Source organism: Perognathus longimembris, chromosome 17, assembly GCF_023159225.1.
Source record: "Perognathus longimembris pacificus isolate PPM17 chromosome 17, ASM2315922v1, whole genome shotgun sequence".
Taxonomy (NCBI): Eukaryota; Metazoa; Chordata; class Mammalia; order Rodentia; family Heteromyidae; genus Perognathus; species Perognathus longimembris.
The window spans coordinates 47,891,608-47,915,280 of record NC_063177.1 but is presented as its reverse complement, the minus strand read 5'-3'; the positions used below and the strand labels follow the sequence as shown (position 1 = coordinate 47,915,280).

General features: G+C 36.5%; 1 protein-coding gene across 5 annotated transcripts in view; it reads left to right on the top strand.

Annotated features, from left to right (window-relative positions):
* Positions 1 to 7,730: 7,730 nt before the first annotated feature.
* Positions 7,731 to 23,673, top strand: part of LOC125365534 (ATP-binding cassette sub-family A member 6-like) — a 52,003-nt gene continuing 36,060 nt past the window's right edge. For 2 of the 5 annotated variants that reach the window (XM_048365665.1, XM_048365669.1), the window contains exons 1-9: positions 7,731 to 7,911; positions 8,341 to 8,380; positions 9,095 to 9,195; positions 12,525 to 12,729; positions 13,975 to 14,133; positions 15,544 to 15,647; positions 16,520 to 16,746; positions 20,744 to 20,885; positions 21,490 to 21,675. In XM_048365665.1, the coding sequence (XP_048221622.1) occupies positions 9,100 to 9,195; positions 12,525 to 12,729; positions 13,975 to 14,133; positions 15,544 to 15,647; positions 16,520 to 16,746; positions 20,744 to 20,885; positions 21,490 to 21,675 (1,119 nt within the window). In that variant the 5' untranslated portion in view covers positions 7,731 to 7,911; positions 8,341 to 8,380; positions 9,095 to 9,099. The remainder of the gene's footprint in view (positions 7,912 to 8,340; positions 8,381 to 9,094; positions 9,196 to 12,524; positions 12,730 to 13,974; positions 14,134 to 15,543; positions 15,648 to 16,519; positions 16,747 to 20,743; positions 20,886 to 21,489; positions 21,676 to 23,673) is intronic. The other 3 variants (XM_048365667.1, XM_048365668.1, XM_048365666.1) reach the window with 3 other exon arrangements.

The window sequence follows — 23,673 nt, the reverse complement described above, 5'->3', positions numbered from 1 at the left end:
ACATCATCTGCCAGGAAGAGTATAAGGGTGTTGTAAGGAGGATCTGTTACAAGGGTACTGCATTGATTGGGGAAGATTGAATTAATTACACCAGTAAAGTGGTCAGATTCTGAATGTTTTGGAGGAAGACAGGGTGAGGGAAAAATATTAATTGACTCTGTTTTGGTTTTCTACTAAGAGTAGAATTATCAATTGTTTTTTGTCTAACTCCATCTTCTATCAGTATTATCAAATAGATGAAGGTGTAGAATTTGGTTTTAGGATGTGAAAGCAAGATCAGGAATTCAGTTTTGGATTTGTTAAGTTTGAGATGCTTATCCAAGTAGAAATGTCCAGTGGACAAAGGAAATAAACAGCAGGAGCTGTTAAGCTTTGGAGTCCACTCATAATGGAGTTAACAGGTAATTGAGCAGTAGAGCAAATTGTGCAGTGTGGCCCTGACAATAAGTGAAGGAGATAACATCAACTGAGGGAAACTACCAAGAAGGCAAGAGTCCTGGCAAGGGTCTGCAAGTCTTAAGAACTGATCTGAGACACAGTGGGCAAAAACAATAGCTATTAAGGAATTGAAAGGAAAGAAATTGTAATGCGCATTAGCCAAGATGAATTTCTTTAGGTCCTTGTGTGGACTAAAAAGACAACTTTGACAGGAAAGCCATCATGGTAATACAGAAATTAGATAGCCAGAGTTCTGCAAAAACATCACAGACAACAGACCATGGAAAATTTCCCCTTACGCTGCTGTTTACAAAAGAAGTTGCATTTCACTGTACAGCTGAAGAGTGCTATAGTTGGGAAATTGAGTTAGTTACTCTAAACTCTATTTCCTGTGGTCTGGTCCAGAGAAAGGCCTCCTGTTTAGTGGTAATTGATTCTGTAATGAGCAATCAGCATTCCCTTTCAGAAATAAAGAACTTTTTTTTTTTTTCTCCAGCTACTGAGAGCACTCTCAGAAAACAAGGCTTCAGCCTTCAACTCTCTAGGGCAACTTTAGGAATCTAAGCTCTTTTCCAGAACCTCCTCCTCCTTCCCTTCCTGGCCATTAGGCTGGCAATAAGGGATAAGTCATAGACATTGGTCAAAACTGTATTAGCTTGGCCAAGGGAAAGGGACTGTCATACCAGAGCCGAAGACCTAGTGTCTATCCACAGTAGCTAGGAGAATGTGCTTGGGACTGGATCTGAGGATGCTTGATCAGATGGTGCAGAAAATGAAGTTGAGCAAGAGACTAAATTGCTAGGAAGCACTCTCGTGGCATGCAGGATTTTTTAAATCTTGGCCAGAACCTGTGAAATGGTGTGAACACGGCTAAAGTATGAGTGAGGCAATGACCCACCCACACAATGCCACATAAAAATGGCATACAGTAGAATAAAGGATGAATAAACTTGGAAAATTTGGCATGCTTGATGAGTGGGTATGCTATATGCTACATAAGGATGGAAAACAAAGATGACTAAATGGCAGGCAACAAGGAGTACACTGAGGATACACCAGTATCACTGAATTCGGCAGTGGCTGTTCTGCGAGCTGACAAATGGTGACATAGTATTGGACTCACAATAAAGTCAATGATAGTCTTGAATAATTCTGGCTAGCTGGTAGTGCTTAACCACCCCAAACCACATGGATGCAATTATTGTAATGAACAGTGGTGGACAACAACTTTGTACTTAGTAAACTAGTTCTAGCAACAAAACCACCTACTTGAAGGATGACTCCAGCTTTCCATTACAAGAGGAAAGCTCAGTACTTTCCTAGAAAGTACATTGCTGGCAACTCTGATGCTTCTTGCACACCTAAGAACCATTAAAGAAGATAAAGCTTCTCCCGGGCTCTAGGAGGAGATCCTAACTGTAATAGCCAGCTGCCAAACACAGGTGGCCTACTCACATGCACACTTAGCAGCCCTTTATACTCCTTTACTCTTCTCTACTTTAACTGCTGAACTTGCCTCCCCACTCCTCCATTTCCCCTTTTAAACATCTAAATCGCCTCTACACAGGTTGGAAAGGAACTTTCTTCTTTCTCGTACTATTGGTATTTAACGGAATCTTATTATCTGCTTTAATATCAGTCCATGCTTATCTTGACAACAGCTGGGTTGAGGTAGAAAGTGGTACCTGTAGAGTTATGGAGATAGTTGATGGAACACTAACCTTGGAGAGGTGGCTCAAATGATAGGTCAACAGGGGTAGTTCTTGTTTTTATAAATGTAAGAGTGGACAGCCAGTACATTAAAAGTAATTTCCTCAATAATTTGTCACGGTCATGGGTCTAGTTTCTGGATCTGAGTTAATTGTTGTATCTACATCCTACTTCAGAGAAAGAATATAAGTTTCTAAAAGCCCTAGAAGTAGCATGTCAATTCTACTTCTCTACATCTCTTTCAAGGAGTCTGCATCTATCTCAAATATGTCCAGGAATATGGGCAGGAAGCAAGACCTTATCTCAGAAATAATCAGCAAAGCAGGACTAGAGACATGGCTCAGCAGTAAGTGTTTACCTAGTAATCTAGAGGGTAAGAAATCCCACTACTACCACCCCAAAAATTTTTTAAAGGAGAAAAAAGAAAGGAATAACCAACAAACATTATTTGATTGATTTTAGGCCATTAAAACAATCAATAATGTTATTATTTTAAGATGCGCACCCCAGTACTACTTTGGTCTTCATGGATATTCCCATGTAGCGTAGTGTACAAAACCTATTCAGCAGACTGCTGGCAAAAAAATGAACTGAATCATGTAGAAACCCACTGCAAGTTTAATGGCCTTTTTATCTGGTTGAAAATCATAAGGATCTACCGTGATAATTTGCAATTTGAATTCAGAGCCCTGTGCTAGGGGGGAATGAATCTCACAACCGTTGTTAGTGGTAATGTTATTTATTAATACTTTAAATTTACAAATAAAGTCTGTCTTTTAAGAAAATGGCTTAGAGGCCATGGGAAATGCTTCTGATCCTGTGGGGGGAAAGCCAGAGCCTACTCAGTACAAGCTACAGGAACTCCAGCCTTAGCAGAGGCTGGGCCAAGAACTGTGTGAAATACTCTGACCACAAGAGGTCAGCAGAGGACTATCACGCTCCCAGAAAGGATTGTGGGGCTCCAGAGGCTGTGGCCAAGCCAGCAAGGCAGCCTCAGGAAAACCAAAGGCTGAATGAACTCTACTGAACTAAATGTTTACCCAAGTACTAGCTCATTTGGGAAATCACGACAAAGTGTCAGAGTCCATGGGATCAAAACGGAAGACACAAAATGTAGGGTGAGCCAGAAGATAGCTCCAACCACTTGTGAAACTGAAGGCAAGCAGGCAGAAGTGATTCTTTTTTTCTTGTTTGCCATGTGAGCCACAGCTCCAATTCTGGACTTTTGCTTGTTAGTTAGAGACAAGTCTTATGGATTGGTCTGTCCAGGCTGGCTTCACACCTGAGTAGCTAGGATTACAGGTGTGAGCCGCCAACGCCCAGCCAGAGAGGTATTCCTTGTTTATTTGTTTTGTTTTTGTTGCCCGTCCTGGGGCGTGGACTTAGGGCCTGAGCACTGTCCCTAGCAGCCAGAAGTTAAAGGACAGAAATGGTGGGCTTGTCAAGAGGCTAACCTCAAAATCAGCTTTAAATCTTTGATTCCCCACCCCCTTGGCTTGGGGCTTGAACTCAGGGCCTGGGGACTGTCCCTGAGCTGCTGCTGCTGCTTTTTCTTTTTCCTCAAGGGTAGCACTCTACCACTTGAGCCACAGGCCTCTTCTGGTGTTTTCCTGAGTAGTGTATTGGAGATAAGAGTCTCATGGACTTTCCTGCCTTGCCTGGCAGCTTAGAACTGTGATTCTCAGATCTCAGCTTTCTAAGTAGCATTATAGGCATAAGCCACCAGCACCTGGCTTCCTTTAATCTCTTTTAGGGACTAAAACCTGAAACTTCTCAGATCTCCAAATGATAGGAAATCCTGTTACCATCTCTTCATCTCAAAAGCAAGTTTTATTAACTGTGAGGGGTTGTGCAAAGATAGTAAAAGAAAAAGCTTCAAAAAAGGTCTTTGTTAATAAAGACGTAACTATAAACCCCAGTCTGGTTTTTTTCAGTTCTCTTAGTTCTTTTGATTCAAATAGTAAAACCAGCAGTATTCACATACTTCAGATAGTTGAGTTTATTTCCCCCCCACATAAATCATTAAGGATTTCACTGAGAGCTCCCACTGGGAGAACGTATCAAGCTGAGTCAGACAAAAGCATCATTTCATTGGAATATTTGCAAAGTAAAACAATTCCCACAATTGGGAGGGACTTTGTATGTAAGAAATAAGCTTTAGAAATAACAATCACTGAATTCAGTGATAATTTCTGCTGTGGAGACCATCATTCTGCAGCCATATCCACTGTTTTATAGACTAGGGGTGCACTAATCAGCAGTGTGAAATACACTTTCTCAGACCTTTCCAGATCTATCCAACCACAAGCCCCAAGAATGATGTCTAGCCATCTTCATTTTAACAGATCCCTCAAGTTACATAGTTCATTCCCAACATAGTGTCTAGTGAACAATACTGATAAATTAGTTCACCCTTTGTCTCACTGTTTCTGTGCTTCCCCTTCCCAAACCAGATTAATTTATATAAAAGACAAAAGGACAGAAATAAAAAAAAATAATGAGGGAGGAGGTAACAAACAGTGCAAGAAATGTATCCAATGTCTAACGTATGAAACTGTAACCTCTCTGTACATCACTTTGACAATAAATAAGAAAAAAAATAATAAAAAATAGCAAGAAAAGGGAAAGGAGGAGGAGGAGGAGGAGAAGGAGGAGGAGGAGGAGGAGGAGGAGACGACTGAAAAAAGTAAAATACAAAAACCTCTTATTTCCATTTCTTGGAGTTCATTTTGATAAGCATTATTTTATATTATCATATGCACTTACCTATTGACCCCTTGTGATCCTGCCCTAAGAATATCCTCCTTGGTCTCACTGTGTGAATGTCATCACTCAGTGTTTTAAAATAATCCTCACGCTGAAATGTACTGGACAAAACTTAAAGAAATGAGCTTTCTCATTACGTGTTGGTTGTAACTTGACATTTCTGAATTTTCTAACAACAGGTTGACAGTATTAGCAGTGTTGGAGAAATACATGTGGAAGGCATAACACATGTGTGCCAAACAAGGGTAACTCATTTTATTCTATCAACGATTAGGAAATCTCAGTGTTTGGGAGTCAAAAGAAGGTAAACAAAAGTTCTAATTTTTTTTAATTTTATTTCAATGCATTCCTCAATGTTCTTGCATGTCCACCACCATTAAAGTCTGACATACGGACAAGGAAGCTAGGTCAAGGCAATCACAGCTCCGTGTGTGTAAAAGTGAAAAACTGCATCCCACTTCCGTGTCCCATAATGCGTACATCCTCAGTAAATTGTGTTTTATTCACTATGATAAAGTTAAGCTAAATTAACTAGAACTTTATGGGTTGGCATGGATACATCACAAAAAAAAACAAAATATTAAGTAAGTTGAAAAATGACTTGTTAGACCACCTTGTAACTTATAAAACATAATGCTATCATCGATTTAAGAATTTAAGTCAGGTGCAGTGATTCAAGCCTGTAATCCTACCTACTTGGGAGGCAGAGATAATGGTTTGAGTCCAATGGTTTGAGGCATAGTGGCTCAGTGCAGTAGCATGCACCTGTTATCCTCAGCAGCATGGTGAAGCCTAGCAACCGAGGCTGGCCTGAGCATAAGGTAAAATCTTTCCAAAAAAAGGGTGGGGGCGGGGACTTACATGAACAAAGAGACTGGAGATCTGACAGAAGGGGAAGTGCACTTTTCTTGAGTTCCTGATTCCGTGTATTCCAATCCCAGTACTACCAAAGGAATAAAAAGTAACCCATCACTAAGAGGGAAGAAGATGCTTTGAGTGGAGAAAAAAAAATGCTTAATATTTGGGATAAGTTACAAAAAAGATACCTTAAATGTATATGCAATTAAAAACCATATTACTGACGAAAATGTAGCAAAATGCTGTCTTAATATTTGGAGAGCATACACAGCAAATATATGTTGAATATATTGGGGGTATATATTTTGTAACATCAACATTTTTCATATGTGAGAGGTACTTGACAGTGAAGAAAAGTAGAGAAAGTAATAATGATAAAAGTAAAAATCATTGACTTAAAGATAATAGGCTTAATGATTATAACTAAAGCTGTACTTTTGAAAAGACCAATATTGAAATGACCTAAATTATGTAATATATTATATGGGATAACAGAGAAAGAAACTGTAAAATAAAAATGAAATTGCTTTCCTAAAGAAGTTTAAATTTTCTTTCTTTTACCAAAAGTAAATCTAGGCTAAGAAAGTATTCAGGGCCTTGAAACAAACTGACCTGCTTCAGAGGAAAACTCCAAAATATTGCTTTTTAGTGTACTTATAAAAGTTCCATTTTTCTTTTGTTTATATGTTATATTACAGGTATTTATTTGTATGCATTGAACCATCCTGGAATCCCTGGAATGATACCAACTTAATCAGGGTAACATGATCCTTTTAAATAAACTATTGAATTTGGCTTGCAGATATTTTATCAAGGATATTTGCATCCATGTTTATCAGGGAAATTGGCCTAGAGGTTCCGTTTTTTGTTTTTTTTTTGAAGAAGGAGAAATACCTTTATCTGGTTTTGATATCAGGGTAATGATCCACAGAATAGTTTTGGATTATCACAACTATTTGTACTTTGTGGAATAGTTAGAGGAGAAAGTATAGTCCTTTTGTCTTTGGGTCTAGCTTACTTAGCTGATTTTTTTTCAGATTCATCCATTACTCTGCAAACAGCATAATTTCATTCTTCATAATGGCTGCATCTATGTCCATTATATATTTGCCAAGGATGTATGTATATATGTATGCATGTATAAACATAGGTATAGAATGCTACGGCTTTTACTATTGTTGTTTGAAAATTGTCCCACTTACTTGAAGATATTTTTCAGTCTTATGATTATTAACATCTGTGGATTGGGAGCCATGTCAAATATTTGAGATTTCCCAATTCATGAACCTTTTGGACTTTGGTTTCCTGTTTTGCCATTTGCTCTAACAAGGCAAGAAAAGTTTGCAATTCTTTTCCGAGAGATTTTGAAATAAGAATTGAATTTCAGATTTATTTCTAGTATTCCTGAAAAAAATACTTTCCTGAATATTTGTAATGTTTAGGTCATTGGCAATTCACTATATTTTATTTACATATTTTATAAAATCCAGTACCTGTTATGAATAAAGTAGAAAGGGAGAAATTTGTTCATAATTCTTCACTCAAGAACTTTTTCCAAGGTATAGTATGGATTATTTAGCTTTTTTAGGAAAGAAAAGAAAAAAAAATCAGCTCTAGCATGTTTTGCCTTCTTAGTGTAAATTTGCCAGGTTTATAATTGACAGTTATATTTAGCCATCAGTAGTGAACAAACATAGATTACTTCTCATTCAAAATTAAGTGTTCTGTGTGATTAGTTATTTTTTATTTTCCTTTTCTTCCTTCTTGATCCCATTGTGTCTGATGGGACTCAATTTCACTTTTCCTTATTTGCCATTTCTTCCCCAATCCCTGGAGTTGAAAGGCAAAATGAACAAACATAGGGCTTGTTGTTTTCTCAACCAATCAGGGGACAGTCATTTCCCTACAAAATACTTGGCTTAGGGTGAAAAAAGAACACAGAACAGAAAACAAATTAATCATGTGCAGCTGGGCTGACTATATCCTTTTTCTGAAACTGGTCTGAGTATGAACTTCGAGAAGTAGCACCTTCATAGGAAATAAAAGAAGAAGCAGAAATAAAGTTTAGTTCTTGTACTACACAAAAAGAGAACCATATTCTCAGAGTGCTTTTTTCTGATTTTCCTGACAGTAAGTAAAGTGAGTGGACATGCTTAAAAATCAATCTATTTTTCTTACAATGTTGATGCTTCCAGTACTTAGGTTTATATTGAAGACTTTTTCTGTGTTTTTTTTTCTTGTGTGGATATAGCATTAGAATATAGGAAAGTAGTAAAATTTGCATTATCCTAACTGAAGAATTATTGGGATATTTTGATATGAAAATTTGACATAATATTTAAACTCAGTGATTATAAGAACTAGAGAAATATTTTGTTTATTTGGAAGCATTTGGGCAAAATTACTTTCCTATATAACTTCTGTTTTCTTTCTTTTATAAACTTAATTTAATTCATTTCCCAAGTTACGCAGAGACTTCAGAATTCAGAAATTTGGGAGAAATATTTTATTTGTCATATGTCTTAGAATTTATTTTCAAGTAATGTGAGTTTGTATTATAATCCACAGCCTCATTCTTTTATTAAAAGTCATTTACTTCAACTTGAAGGTAAGTAAGTTTTACAATAAAACATTTTATTGGGGTTGTAACTAAGGAATGTAACTTATGATTCCGACAAATTTAATCATGATTTTGATTAGCTCTGATATTTGTATTTAAATGTGAGAAACAAGAAATGAGTATTCATAGAATGAGATACAGCTTATTCACATCAGTTTATAAAAGGTCAAAATGTGAAATTATCTTCCATTAGATAAATGAATTTTTGCAATAATTTTCCATTGTACTTATGTACTACAATACTGTATGTATTACAATGGAAAAGCATAATGATAATCACTCTATTTCCTACTGTTACCCACTCTTCCAAATAGCTTCAAGTGGATATAGTTGCATTTAGTCATGAATTATTGTAATGATGTTTAGTAGCTTTTAAAACTAGTTCTTAAAAGTAGTAAATATTGGGGCTGGGGATATGGCCTAGTGGCAAGAGTGCTTGCCTCTTATACATGAGGCCCTGGGTTCAATTCCCCAGCACCACATATACAGAAAATGGCCAGAAGTGGCGCTGTGGCTCAAGTGGCAGAGTGCTAGCCTTGAGCAAAGAGAAGCCAGGGACAGTGCTCAGGCCCGAGTCCAAGCCCCAGGACTGGCAAAAAAAAAAAAAAAAAAAAAAAGTAGTAAATATTTTTCTCAAAAATAAAATCAAGACTCTTATCCTGATATTGTGGTTTACTTATCCTTTGTTCATTTGCTGATCAGGTGAAATGGGTATAAAGCAGAGAAGTCTGTATCAGCAAACTCAAGCCCTTCTGCACAAGAATCTTCTTATGAAATGGAGAATGAAAATAGATAGCTTATTGGTATGTCTGAAAGTTTGCTTTTTTCCACAGTTAGCATTCTTTAGTGATTTCAGATGTTATATTTTAAACAGGACATTGATTTTGAGGCTGTCTCTAGTTGTAGATGTTTAACTGAAAGACTTATGACAGTCACTGAGCAACAAAGACTAAAAGTATTACTCTTATTTTTTAGAAGAAATTACATAAAACTTACATGGTAAGTTTTAAATATTTTTTATTATCTTTAAGTAGTTGTACAAAGGAGATGCCACTTAACAAAGCAATTTATCAATACAATGCATCTTGATCAGTGTCAAACATCTACAACCAACCACTTCCTTTACTTAATTTTGTGGGATATACAATGAATTCTCAACTACATCCTCCTCCTTTTCCCCCTTTATTTGTCTACCTCTCTCCCTTTGTTTCTACCCCTCCTCTTGTACAAATCCATTTCCTGGTGCTTAGTTTGTTGGGTTTGACTTTATCTTTCTAAAAAGTTACACTATTTGAGCTCTCCATAGAGTCTACTATAGTTCAGTTAATTCATTTGTAATCCTTTGCATACTATATGTGTTAACTTATATATTTCTAGGCACATTTTGCCTATAACTATTGAGGGAAATCATGACACCTTTGTTTCTCTGGGTGTGACACACCTTACTTAATGTAATTCCAAGTCTCTCCATTTCCTTAAAAATGGTAAAACACCATTCTTTTTGATGGCTGAGTAAATTGTGTGTGTGTGTGTGTGTGTGTGTGTGTGTGTGTGTGTGTACTACATTTTTTTGATCCATTAGTTCATTAAGGAGCATCTGGGCTGATTATATATCTTGGGTATGATGAATAATACTGCAATGAACATGGTTGTGCTGCTGGCTTTACTGTAAGAACTTGAATGTGATCTATCGGATAAAACACCAGAAGTAGAATTGCTAGGTCATAGCATAGTTAAGAACCTCCATACTGCTTTCCAGAGTGGTTGTACTAGTATACATTTCTACCAGCAGTGGATTAGAGTTCCCTTTTGACTGAATCCTCACCAGCACTACTTAGTGTTTGTTTTCTTGATATAATGGCCATTCAACTTGAATGAGGTGAAATCTCAGTGTTGTTTTGATTTGCATTTATTTCCTTTATGGTCAGAGATAATGAGCATTTGTTCATGTGTCTATTGGCCTTTGTACTTTGGAGAAATCTCTTCAAATTATCAGCCCATTAATTAATTGTATTGTTTTGTTGAGGTTTTATTAAGATTTAAATTTTTTTGGGGGGGGCCAGTCCTGGGGCTTGGACTCAGGGCCTGAGCACTGTCCCTGGCTTCTTTTTGCTCAAGGCTAGTACTCTGCCACTTGAGCCACAGCGCCACTTCTGGCCGTTTTCTGTATATGTGGTGCTGGGGAATTGAACCCAGGGCCTCATGTATAAGAGGCAAGCACTCTTGCCACTAGGCCATATCCCCAGCCCCAAGATTTAATTTTTTGAGCTCCAAGTATATTCTGGATATTAGGCATTTTCCTGTTTTTTTTTCTTTATTTTTAAATTAAATTTTATTGACAAGGTGATGTGCAAAGGGGGTACAGTTACATACTAAGGTAGTGAGTACATTTCTTGTCTTATTTGTTACACCCTCATTTTTCTTTCCTTTCCCTAGTTCAGGTAAGCATATATCCAATATCCAGTGTACCAAAGTCATATACAGTAACCACGTAGGGTACACCAAAGGAAATTCACCTAGAACATTAAACGTAAAGACAGCAATAGAATCCTCCTGTGTCCTTCTCTTGGAGTTCTTTTTGCTTATCCTCATCTTATATAATCATGTGTACATAGCTGTTGAGCTATTGTGATCCACTGATAGGTCTACCCTAGACCTTTTTATGTTTGTTTAGTAGTTGTTTGGTTTTAGTTAATAATGTAAAGTCACTGACCCAAACATGTGAAAATCCCATTTGAAAAGAAGTTTGTTATTTTACGAACCTGGTCTCTACTGTCCCCGCCCCCCACCACTATACCCAACAGTCATATATCAAGGAGACCATGCACCTTTGTTCTCTGTGTTCTAGGCTTGTCTCGCTCAATATTATTTGTTCAAGTTCTGACCATTTCCCTGCGAATACCAGTATTTTATCATTTCTAATCGCTATGTAGTGTTCCATTGTGTATAGGTACCACATTTTTTGGATCCATTCATCTGTATTGGGGCATCTGGCTTGTTTCCATATTTTGGCTATTGTGAATGTGCAATGATAAACATGGATGTGCAGATATCTTTATGGTATCCTGAGACCCGTTGTTCAGGATAGATGCCTAGGAGTGGTATGGCTGGGTTATAGGGTAGGTCTATGATGAGCTTTTTGAGGAACCTCCACACTGTTCTCCAAAATGGTTGTACTAGTTTGTACTCCCACCAACCCTGGAGAAGGATTCCTCTTTCCCTGCCACCCCTCCAGCATTTGTTGTTGCCTGAGTTCAGAGTATAGGCAATTCTAACTGGAGTGAGGTGGTATCTCAGAGTTGTTTTTATTTGCATTTCCTTTACTGTATTAGGCCTTTTTCTGATGTATAGCTGGTAAAAAATCTTCTCTCATTCTGCAGGCTTTCGTTTTAGCTTGTTATCTATGTCCTTTGTTGTATAAAAATTTTCAAGTATGGTACAATCCTTATCAACTCTTTCTTTGATGTGTTATGCTTCCAGATCTTTACTTAGAAAGTTTTGACCCAAGGACCCCTAGTGTTTGCCTTTGGTTTCTAATACAATGATATGACAAAAAAGTACTCTGTTTTTTTTTTTTGTTGTTGTTGTTGTTGTTTGTTTTTGGCCAGTCCTGGGCCTTGGACTCTGTCAGGGCATGAGCACTGTCCCTGGCTTCTTTTTGCTCAAGGCTAGCACTCTGCCACTTGAGCCACAGCACCACTTCTGGCCATTGTCTGTTTATGTGGTGCTGGGGAATCGAACCCAGGGCTTCATGTATAAGAGGCAAGCACTCTTGCCACTAGGCCATATTCCCAGTGACAAAAAGTGCTCTGATTTGCTACTCTGGACCCTACTTGGTATATTCCATGTCTCATAACCTCTAGAATCAGCTGTCCTGGTATATAGAGGCTGTGACCCTATTCTGCATCTCTAGGTTTTCCATGGCTTCTAAATTAGGTCCTGAGCTAGTGCAAAAGTTTAGTACTAGCATCCAAAAGTAATAAGCGTTTCTCCTAAGAATTTATCCTTCATTGGGAGGTTCTTATTCCGAAGAATAGAAACAAAGTGGGCAGTTGTCTGCCACAGTTCTTTGATATTGACTGACTTTACAGAAAAATGATCAAAACTCATTCTTATTTTTAATGTGTCATAGGAATTGAGCATCCCAGTACTTCTAGGATTACATATGAGTATGATTTCACACTTCACAAAAAGTACGCATTTTTCTGAAAAGCCTCCTCAAACCCTGGGACGTTTAGATCAATTTAATAGCTCTTCTATGATGGTTGTTTATATGCCAATCTCTAATACAACCCAGAACATAATGAGTAGAATTGCACTTTCTCCTTTCATGAAAGGTAAGTGTACTCAGGGTAAGAAAGAATTACTCTTATTAGTGCATATATTTTTGATAAGACTTTCACATACCAGTTTGAAATTACAGCAATGCATTCTGCTAAAACGTTCAAGTATCAAGATAAATAATATTTTGTTAGGCTTTTATTGTCACAACAATTAGGTTTTTAAATATTTTCAGCTTGAGGAGGTTTTTTTTTTTTATTAGCGGCCTGTATTTATACTGGAATATAAACAATATATTGTTTTATTTCATATTTACAGAATAGTGACTAGGAAATAGTATAGCCATTGGTGAATGTGCATGTTTTTTACCATGAAAATATAATAAAAAAATATTGAAATGAAATACTAGGTCATTAGTTGTAGATCAGTAACTCACCCTGTAATCACAAAAACTCAGTAGGCTGCCTCTAGAAACCCATAAGACTCTTACCTCCAATTAACTACCAAAACAAACAAACAAAAAAGGTCAGAAGTGGATCACTGGATTATGCTCAAATGCTAGACACTAGTCTTCAGAAAAAAACTGACGTACAGTTCCCAGGCCCTTAGTTCAATCCCTAGGACCAGCAAAGATAAAAAGATTAGACCATATTTATTAAACAATAATTTCATAACTGCATAGTTATGCATGAAATACAGATAAAATAATTAAAAACCTGTCCCTTTTGGCATATAATGTAATACACATCCTCAAAGGCCTTCATCTTAAATTAGATCATCATATAATCAAGAAGAACATAGTGTCTATTTCATTCAAGTGCAAGCTGAATATTGTTTGTCAATTTACTCTTTTATATTCAAATTTCACTCCAATGAAATTTCTATTAGAAACAGTGTTGCTTTGCTATCTTGGTCCCTTCATAAGGTGGAGGTCATAAAAATAGTCTTGGCTTCAGTAAATAGGAAATCAGGAATCCTCAGCTGTATAATAACTACCACAATCATTACCTTATTCTCCCATGCTTGCTTACCTCAGAATAGTATTTCTATATATCTGAAACTTGCCCCGATACCTGTCTCATTGGAAAGCAGCATTTAATTCTCATACACACCTGTCTCCTGATTCTGAAATCTACAACAGTAAAATTATCTTTTACATTTCAGTTCAAGTTTCATTTAAATGGAAAGCAATTTTTAGTTTCTATGTAATGAAAATGTATGATGGCATAGTCAAGTAGCATGTTTTGTTTTGGTGGCGCTCTCTGACAATTTTCTGTCTACTTTTGCCTTGTGATGTACAGGAGCAAGTATCATCGGGGCACCAAATAATACCTATATGGATGATATATTTATGGAGAATTTTCCATATCCAGTGGGAATCATCTTTAATGACATTTTCTCTTACAATATAAAAGTTTTTCCAGAATATTCAGTTCCACAGCTTGAAGAAAGTTTATCAGGTAAATTTTCACATGAAATAGCAGTATGGCCATATTTTTAAACTTAAGGGATAGGGAAATTGGCAGCAAATATTTTCTGCGGCATATGAAAAACCAGAGAGAATAGACTTCTATTGTTGATCTTATTCTTAGGTCAAGAGTATTACCTTGAGAAGTTAACTCTGAAAATATTGTAGAATAATTCATCATATATTTAACCTTAAGGTGTATGTTTTTAAGAAGACAAGAGTGATCAAGCTTGATGGGGTCCAATGTCAGATGATTCCAGTTAATTTAGGGCAGAGATTTATCGAACAATTAATGACAAGTATAGGGAAAGGTACTTGTAGGGACTTACCAGAGATTCCTAATAAATTGTCAGATTAGGGAAGTGATGTGTAAACTAAGACCACAATAACAGCAAGTGTGAGAAAGTTGAGATAATATTTGTTGGAAGAAAGGAAAATGTTAAGGTACTGAGATGAGAAAGAGTATCTTGTTAGTAGATTTGTAAGATAAGCATAAAAGGAATGGAGTCTAATGAGAAAATGTTGACTGCAGTTACTTAAGGGCCATGTCCTTCCTATGACATCTTGAAAATCTCTAAGCTATTGGGTAGTCAATAATATAAAAATGTGATTAGATTTCTGAGATTAACAGAGCATTAATTATATAGCCCAGGGGATGAGTGCAAAGGATTCTAGTAAATTGCAGTGAAACCCTTCAGTGAGCTGATGAGACAGGCCAATGGATTAGATAATTTAGCAAATAGACTTGATGTGAGTAGTAGGATTAGTTCTTACTATTCATTTACTGAATGTCTGCTACATATGCTTCACTGTGGTAATAAAAAGAAAACATGGAGCCTGTTTGCAAAAAGATGGAAGAAGCAGAAGCAGTTAAAGTAATATAAAGAAAAATAAGAGCTAAAGACTGAATTTCAAGATGGTTTCTATATTTTACTTATAGTAACAGAAAAACTCTCTATATGATATAATTACTTTTGAAAAGACATTTGGAAGGGAACGAGTGAACCATGAATCTGTCTAGAAGGAGAACATTTATATGCAAAGAAAAGGGTGAAATGTTTTAGGCATTTTAAGATATAACATGGAATCTATTATGGCTGGAGGTGTAATATTCACTTCTATTTTTATTTTCCAAGACTTTCTATGACTTTTGTGGCTTTTATGAATAAAATTGTTATGGACCAGTGGGTCCTTGTGGTCTCTAGGAGAAGAATTTGCCAAAGACACCTAATATAGGAGTTAAAATTTACCTTGTTTAGAACATTTTATTGGCTTCTTTTGTCTATGTCATTAAAAGTTTTAGTGGGTGGAGTATCTTCTAGATTTTCTTTTAGATTTTCATTTCTTGTACTCCAACTTCTCTTATCTCAAAACTGTGGTTTTGCTTTCTGTGTACTTATAGCTCATTGCTGGGATATGTTTGATGATTTCTCGTGTGAGTTGTCCAGATATTGGGAAAGAGGTTTTGTGACCATACAAACTCTCATTAATGCTGCTATTATAGAAGTAAGTGCTTAGTTCAGAAGTTCCAATGTCTAATTGTATTAATTCCAGAAATATCAAGACTTTGATGAAAACTACATGCTTTAGTCTATTAGTTCTGCTATAAGTAAATACCTAAGACTGAGTAATTTATAAAGAACAGCAAGCTATATATTACTTGCTATACTGGAGCCTGGTGAAGGCCCATTCCTAATGGATGTCACCACCTAGATATCTTGACCTGGCTAAAGGATGCAAGGGCAAAAGTGCTTATGCTAGTTCCCTCCAGTTTTTCTAAGGCAGCAATCCATTTACAAGAGTGGTACCATCATGATTCAGTCATGTTCCCAAAGGCCATGCTTCTAATATCACTGTAATAGGGATGGAGTTTCAACATGAATTTTAGAGGGAACACATTCTAATGATAATTACTGAGGCTTTCCTATGTTTACATGATAAAGCAAGTATTTAAATAAGAAATACCTTGGGGCTGGGGATATGGACTAGTGGCAAGAGTGCTTGCCTTGTATACATGAGGCCCTGGGTTCGATTCCCCAGCAACACATATACAGAAAACGGCCAGAAGTGGCGCTGTGGCTCAAGTGGCAGAGTGCTAGCCTTGAGCAAAAAGAAGCCAGGGACAGTGCTCAGGCCCTGAGTTCAAGGCCCAGGACTGGCCAAAGAAAAAAAAAAAAAAGAAATACCTTGATTATTTTGTACTTTAACTTTCAATTATTTATACAAAGCTACAGAAATCAATACACCTAGTATCCCCCAATGGTAACATCCTTTGTGACTACAGTAAAATATTAAAACTAGTACAATCTCCAGCACTTTCTCAGATGTCACCATTTGGATCCTATAAATAATGATTTCTGTTGGCTTCAATCCTTTAGATGGCAACAAACCACTCTGTGATGGAGGAGCTGATGTCTGTTACAGCTATAAATATGAAGACATTGCCTTTTATATCCAAAGATTATTTTCAAAATGAAATGTTTATTTTGTTCTGTTTACTTTACTTCTCACCAATTATATATTTTCTGGCTCTAAATGTTACAAGAGAGAGAAAAAAGTGCAAGGATATGATGAAAATCATGGGACTATATGATTCAGCATTCTGGTAAGTGGTACAAATTAAGTGGTACAAATTAATAAATGGAAATTGGGAAGCTGAATCTATGAAAAATGTTTTTTTTTCTTTCAGACTATCATGGTTTAAACTTGACACATTTCTTTTCACTTTGATATAGTCTTTCATTTTTTGCTATGGAAAATAGTGATTATCATTTACTTAACTCCTTTTGTGTGACTTTTTTTCTGTGCTAACCTTGAGATAAAGTCTCTGAAATCTATACTGTAAACAGGAAATGTGGAGGTGGAAGCGAATAAGAGTCACCTGGTGTCAGTAGATGATAGCTGTGAGAGCTGGAACCTTAACTCAGCCCTGGGAGCAGCTCCAATGGTGGGCCAGTCCACAGTTATGCCATGATTTCTGACTAGCTCTTTAAAGGGCCAAGCTCTGCTCAGGGACTTAGCCACCAGGCATTTATTTTCTTTGGAACAACAAAATACCACAGGTTGAAGTCAAGTGACACAGCTTATGTAATGTGCCTAGGACATATAACACAATGGCTGGCATATAAGAAGGGTATTTGCTTAATGTATTAATATATTATATCTTGTCCCATTCTATAAATGATTTAAAGTGCTTTAAAATGCATATAAACACATTTCTATAAACACATTGTAAATGTATGTGTGCATCTATTTATGTCTTCACATAATAAAAGCAAATAACTGCAGAGATACAAAGACTTAGCAAAATAATAAAGAAGTGATGTTATTAGATAGAAATGTCAGTCATATAAGCCCCAAATTCCCACAAAAACCAAATAGAGAATTTTATAAGACTACTAGAGAAAATTTATACCACCCATGAAAATGTTAAATCATCTGCTTATTTTATCCTTAAAGACATGACCTTTATTGACATTGAATAATGGGTGTCATTCTCTATATATTCCTCACATCAAGAAAATATTTAGCTGGTTTGATAGTATATACCTATTAATCCCAGCAGAAGAGAGTGGCAGAAGCAGAAAGACAGGCAGGCCATGCTACACAGAGAGACCCCATATCAATCAAACAAAAATCCATCTGTGTTCATGAAAGCACTTGGAATGGATGAATAATCATTTATTCAATTCAGTAATCTTTTGCCAAAAACAGGTTCCCTGAGATAGAATTATGATTGAGGAAATCTTTACTTTTCTGAAAAATATATTTTGCTACCGGATAACTTAAGACCAATATTCTGCATGATTTGTGAAATACAAAAAGAGGAAACTATCAATAAAAGAGAAAGAAGAGTTTTTGCAGTGGTTCATTTGTAAATACAAAGGAGTAGAATGATAGCTCCCCAGGAAGTCCATTAGGAGAGAAGTGATCTTAGCCTAGAACAAGACCTATAAGATCCACTGTGCACAGCTTGCCCACCAGAGAGCAGGACTGCACCAATCATTCCCATGTTAAAGTCAGAAATGTTTCATACCTTTGGGTAATTCTTTACATGTGGTAACCTGAAACTTAGCAAAATGGATTTATATATGAATAAATTAAGCCAAGAAGGGAAGAGTCTCAAAAGTTACTATTAGTTGCCAGGAGATACATTATAGGACTTTTTGTTTTTCAAAAACCAGCTAATGTAAATGTGAATTGTAATCAGTATTCTTTACTATGATACCTAAATTGTTTTGTTTTTATCCTGAGAGGATTGGTTAGTTTTTTGGTTTTTTTTTTTGGCCAGTCCTGGGCCTTGGACTCAGGGCCTGAGCACTGTCCCTGGCTTCCTTTTGCTCAAGGCTACCACTCTGCCACTTGAGCCACAGCGCCACTTCTGGCCATTTTCTGTATATGTGGTGCTGGGGAATCGAACCCAGGGCCTCATGTATATGAGGCAAGCTCTCTTGCCACTAGGCCATATCCCCAGCCCTAGTTTTATTTTTTGATTTTGTGTTTATAGTACTGGGGTTTGAACTCATTGCCTCATGCCTGCTAGACAAACGTGACAGCCATGACTTCAGTTCGTTTGTTCTGGTTGTTTTTGAGGGAGTCTTGCTTTGTCTTTAGGTTAGCTCTCATTGCAATTCTATTTACCTTTGCACTGTAGCTGGCTGACAGGCATGTGTCACGACATCTAGCTTTTTATGTTGAGATGGGATCTTGGGAACTTTTGTCTGGGAGGGCCTAGAACCATAACCTCCTGATTTTGGCCTCCTGCATAGCTGGGATGTCAGACATATATATGCCTTTCTATCCAGCTATTGGGTTGAGATGGGATCTCAGAAACCATTTGTGCCTGGGATGGCCCGGAACCGTTATACCCTGCATTTCAACCTCCCATGAATCTCAAATTACTGGTGTTAGCAGCTGACTGCCAAAAGGTTGTTGGGTTTTTTTCCTCTCAATAAGTTTACTATATTAACATCTCCTTTCCAGCTCCTCACCATGACTGGTTCCTTCTTCTATGTTTTTTGTTTTTTGTTTTTTTTTTGGCCAGTCCTGGGCCTTGGACTCAGGGCCTGAGCACTGTCCCTGGCTTCTTTTTGCTCAAGGCTAGCACTCTGCCACTTGAGCCACAGCGCCACTTCTGGCCATTTTCTGTAAATGTGGTGCTGGGGAATCGAACCCAGGGCTTCAAGTATAGGAGGCAAGCGCTCTTGCCACTAGGCCATATCCCCAGCCCCCCTTCCTCTATGTAATATCTCGTTAACTCACAATTTTTCTTTAGTATGGGTTTGCAATTCCTGCCGAATGTAATTCCCCTCTGTACTTGGGAAGTAAGTTTTGCAGAATATGCTTCTTAAAAATGCTAGTATTTCTAATGCAGGCTGAGTTATTATAATGACATGAACTTTTTTTTAAAGCCAAATCAGCAGTAGCTATAGTACAAACATGTTTTAGTATGAGTTGTACTGATACCTCTTCCATTACAGTTTTATGTAGAAGAGAGAATGAGGGGAGGGAGGGAGAGAGAGAGAGACAAAGAGAAAGAGAGAGGGAGAGACAGAGAGAGAAACTATAGCTTTATTATTTGGTGACCTTGGAAAAACCTGTGAACTATAAGAGAGATTACAGCTTTCTAATTTATGAAATGAGAAGCTTGGACTTGTGTACCCTGTAAGTTTGCTATATTGAATATGTTTTTTTTTAATAAACACTAGCACATATAAAGCAAGACAGTGTGAATATATAAAGGTGTTCCACAACGTGTGTGTTTTATCAGTTTAAGTGAAGAATCATGAATAGAATTTTTTTTCTCCTACAAAGACTAAAGATATTGTCTCCAGTGATACTCAAGAATAGTCAAATTATCATCTCTCTGCTGGCAACTACTTGATTGACTTGACAGAAAGAAACTTGATGACAATTTCCTTTCAGTTCTACAATTAGTACCATTTAGTGATGTTTGATAAAGCTGATGATACATATTTCAAGTCACCATATTTGCCTTGGGCACATTCTTGTGAATATCCCACCCCCCAAAAAAATACATTAATCTTTTCAATAAACATTATAAATAAATAGGTTTGAAAAAACCTAAATGTTCATGGACAAGAGAACACTAGTGTATACCAGACAGTGAAATATTTTATGTCATTGTATATCATTAGGAAACTTGATTGATAAAAGCAAGTTTCAGAAGAATACATACAGTACTATACAGCTTACCACTTTTATACTAATTGTATAGTTCATGCATACAGAGCTGATGCCTAACCTATAGACACCAACAAGGTTAAAATGTTGTTTTTATCACTTAATTGGTTCTGGCGTCCTTTCCTATTGATTGGTGACTGTACCAATATTTAGCATTTAACCATATCTCTGTGTTCCAATGCAGTCAAAATCCATAAAAATTAGAACCATCACAGTTAGAAAAGTAGGAGAGAAGCAGAGAAATGTGATCAATGAAAGGGCATGGGGTGGGCTTCTGCTGTTTTATCAACACCATAGTCACTAAAATACATGGGTAATGATATTCTTCAGATGTTTTGTGTATCTGAAATATTTTTTAGCAAAGTTAAATAATGAAAATAACGTTTTTGTTTATTTAGGCTCTCCTGGGGTTTACTTTATGCTGGCCTTGTCTTCATTATTTCCATATTCATTACAGTTATGATAACAACCACCGAAATTATAGTTATGACTGGCTTTATCATCATATTTACACTTTTTTTCTTATATGGACTATCTTTGGTAAGTTCACACATTTGTGTTCATCACTTGCTCCACTATAGATATTGTGTGCAGCAAATCTTAATTTCAACAATAGTCTAATAATTCTCTTCATGCCAACCGTGTATGTGTGTGTGTGTACATGTTTGTGAGTGGAAGTGTTTGAGAGAGTGTAGTGTGTATGTGCTCTTGCTAGTGCATTCTATTCTGTTGAATGAGATGTTCTGCAGAATCTCTCTTCTCCCTCTAATTCACTGCTTTTGTCCTTCTTTGAACATGGCTTCAGTTTTTTTCTACCTTCTAGGATGTTTTCTGTAGAGGTTATAAACACCCTTTATACATTAATTTAGCTTCCTTCAATTTTTGAATTTTTTATTTGCACCCTTACTCTCATATTTTCCCCCAGATTTCCCCACCTCTTTCCCAGTAACACCTAGCATATTTTTTTAATGAATCCTTCTTTATAAAAAGGATGGGTAGAAGTTGAGGACAGAACAAATATTCATATTTTAGTGCTTCTGTCACTTTCTCATGGATAAATATCTTTTGTGATATACAGCCTCATTTCATTGTACTTCCATAGATTCCCAATGAATTCAAACAGCTCCAATGTCTTCTCTTTCAGATAGCCTTGTCATTCCTGATGAGTGTTTTGTTACAGAAAGTTGCCCTTACCAATTTGATGATGTTTCTTATTACTGTCTTTTGGGGATGTGTTGGATTCACTGCATTGTACAAACAACTCCCATCATATCTGGAGTGGATTTTGAGTATTTGTAGCCCTTTTGCCTTCACTTCTGGATTGAGTCAGGTAAAAGCTTAGTTCACTCATTGATAAGCTTTCCAAAGAACTGATACGGGCTGGGAATATGGCCTAGTGGCAAAGTGCTCGTCTTGTATACATGGAGCCCTGGGTTCGATTCCTCAGCACCACATATATAGAAAAAGCCAGAAGTGGCGCAGTGGCTCAAGTGGCAGAGTGCTAGCCTTGAGCAAAAAGAAGCCAGGGACAGTGCTCAAGCCCTGAAGCCATGCCCCAGGACTGGCAAAAAAAAAAAATCACTCAAAAGAACTGATACTTTGTAACACTTTGTAGTTAACCCATCTCACCAAGAGAATTGGCTTTAAGCAATTTTTCTGCTAAATTTAAAATTATTATTACAGTGTTGAAGTGGTGCTGTGGCTCAAGTGGTAGAGCACTAGCCTCAAGCAAAAGAAGCTCAGGGGCAGTGCTCAGGCCCTGAGTTCAAGCCCCAGGAGTAAACAAAAACAAAGAATCTTATTACAGTGTTGAAAAATTGTCCTCTCATCAGAAAACGTACATAGAAATATTTTTACTTCTGAGATGTATTTTCTTCTTGAGGTCTTTTTCTGCATACAAATATTTTAGTATTTTCATTTTAGACAGTGAAGTATACTTCTAGTTCTTAAAATTGTTAAAACTTATTTTGACATTTTATTTGATAAACTATGACTCAAATATGAGGAGCTCTTCAGCCATAAATGTACAGTTTAACCAATAATTTATAAAGTAAGACAAAGCCCATGAACTTGATCAAATAATAGGATATTGCACTGACTTTGAAGCAACTGTAGTATGTACTGTATCCTTGAAAAGGTAAGGGCTGATGACAGTTATGTCCTTGCTTTTCATTTTCAGCTAATAATTTTTGTGATTCTGAACAATGTTTTTTTTAGTTTCCTATTTTTCACTTTATATGAATAATATAAAAATTCAAAGTTTATTTTTGAAAATTTGGCTGTTTTCATTCAAAATTGTGATTTAAAGTGTCATTCAAGGTTTTGTGTGAAGTTATAATACAGTGTTACACAGTATTATACTATATAAACATATTATCAGTTTTCTTATTGATAAATGACAAGTTTCTAGTTTTGACAGTTTTAACGAAACTGCCTCAAATATCCTTGTAGATGTTTCCTAGTGTAACATAGGAATTAAACAGTGAGGCCTAGTGTAGTAACTTAATCACAGTAGCTCTCATCAAATATTTCTCCAAATGGTTTCATCAGTTTACATAAATGTTTCAGTGTTCTAGTTTTTCTAAATTTTCACCCACATATGATATTGTTGATCATTCAAATTTTATCCACTCTAATGGTTAAGGAATGATGTATTGTTCTGGTAATTTGTACCTTCCTGATTATTGATGACATTGAATACCTTTTCAGATACTTAATGGATTTTTTTTTTACATTTCTCTCTTTCAAAAATTGTTTGTATAGGTAGATCCTTTATGTTTTTTTTTTTTTTTCTGCACCAGTTGCTGAGCTTGAACTCAGGGCCCTTGGTCCTGTCCTTGAGCTTTTGTGCTCAAGGCTGCTGCTCTACCACTAGAATCACAGCTTCATTTTAATCATCTTGGTGGTTAATTGGGGATAAGAGTCTCATGGACTTTCCTGGCTTTGAAGTGTGATCCTCAGATTTCAACCTCCTCAGTAGCTAGGATTACATCTGTGAGCCACTGTCACCCAACACAGGTGTTAGGGTTTTTAAGTTCTGAACACAGCTTTACCTCTCCTCCTGTGGATTTTGCCTTTATCTAGTTTTGTCACTCAACTTTACCTTAATTTCATACTATGAATACATCATATAAATGTAACAAGGCTCACAATAGAGGGTTTGGCTGGAGACTAAGTAGGATAGTATAAAAGGCTCCAGAACGAATAGATATTATTGTAAATATAAATCTCTATTTGCAGAACTAATTCCTCCAAGATACGTGTTCTAGTATTTTAATTAAATGCTTCAAACAATGACTCATATGCTTTCTCGCAATTTCACATCATT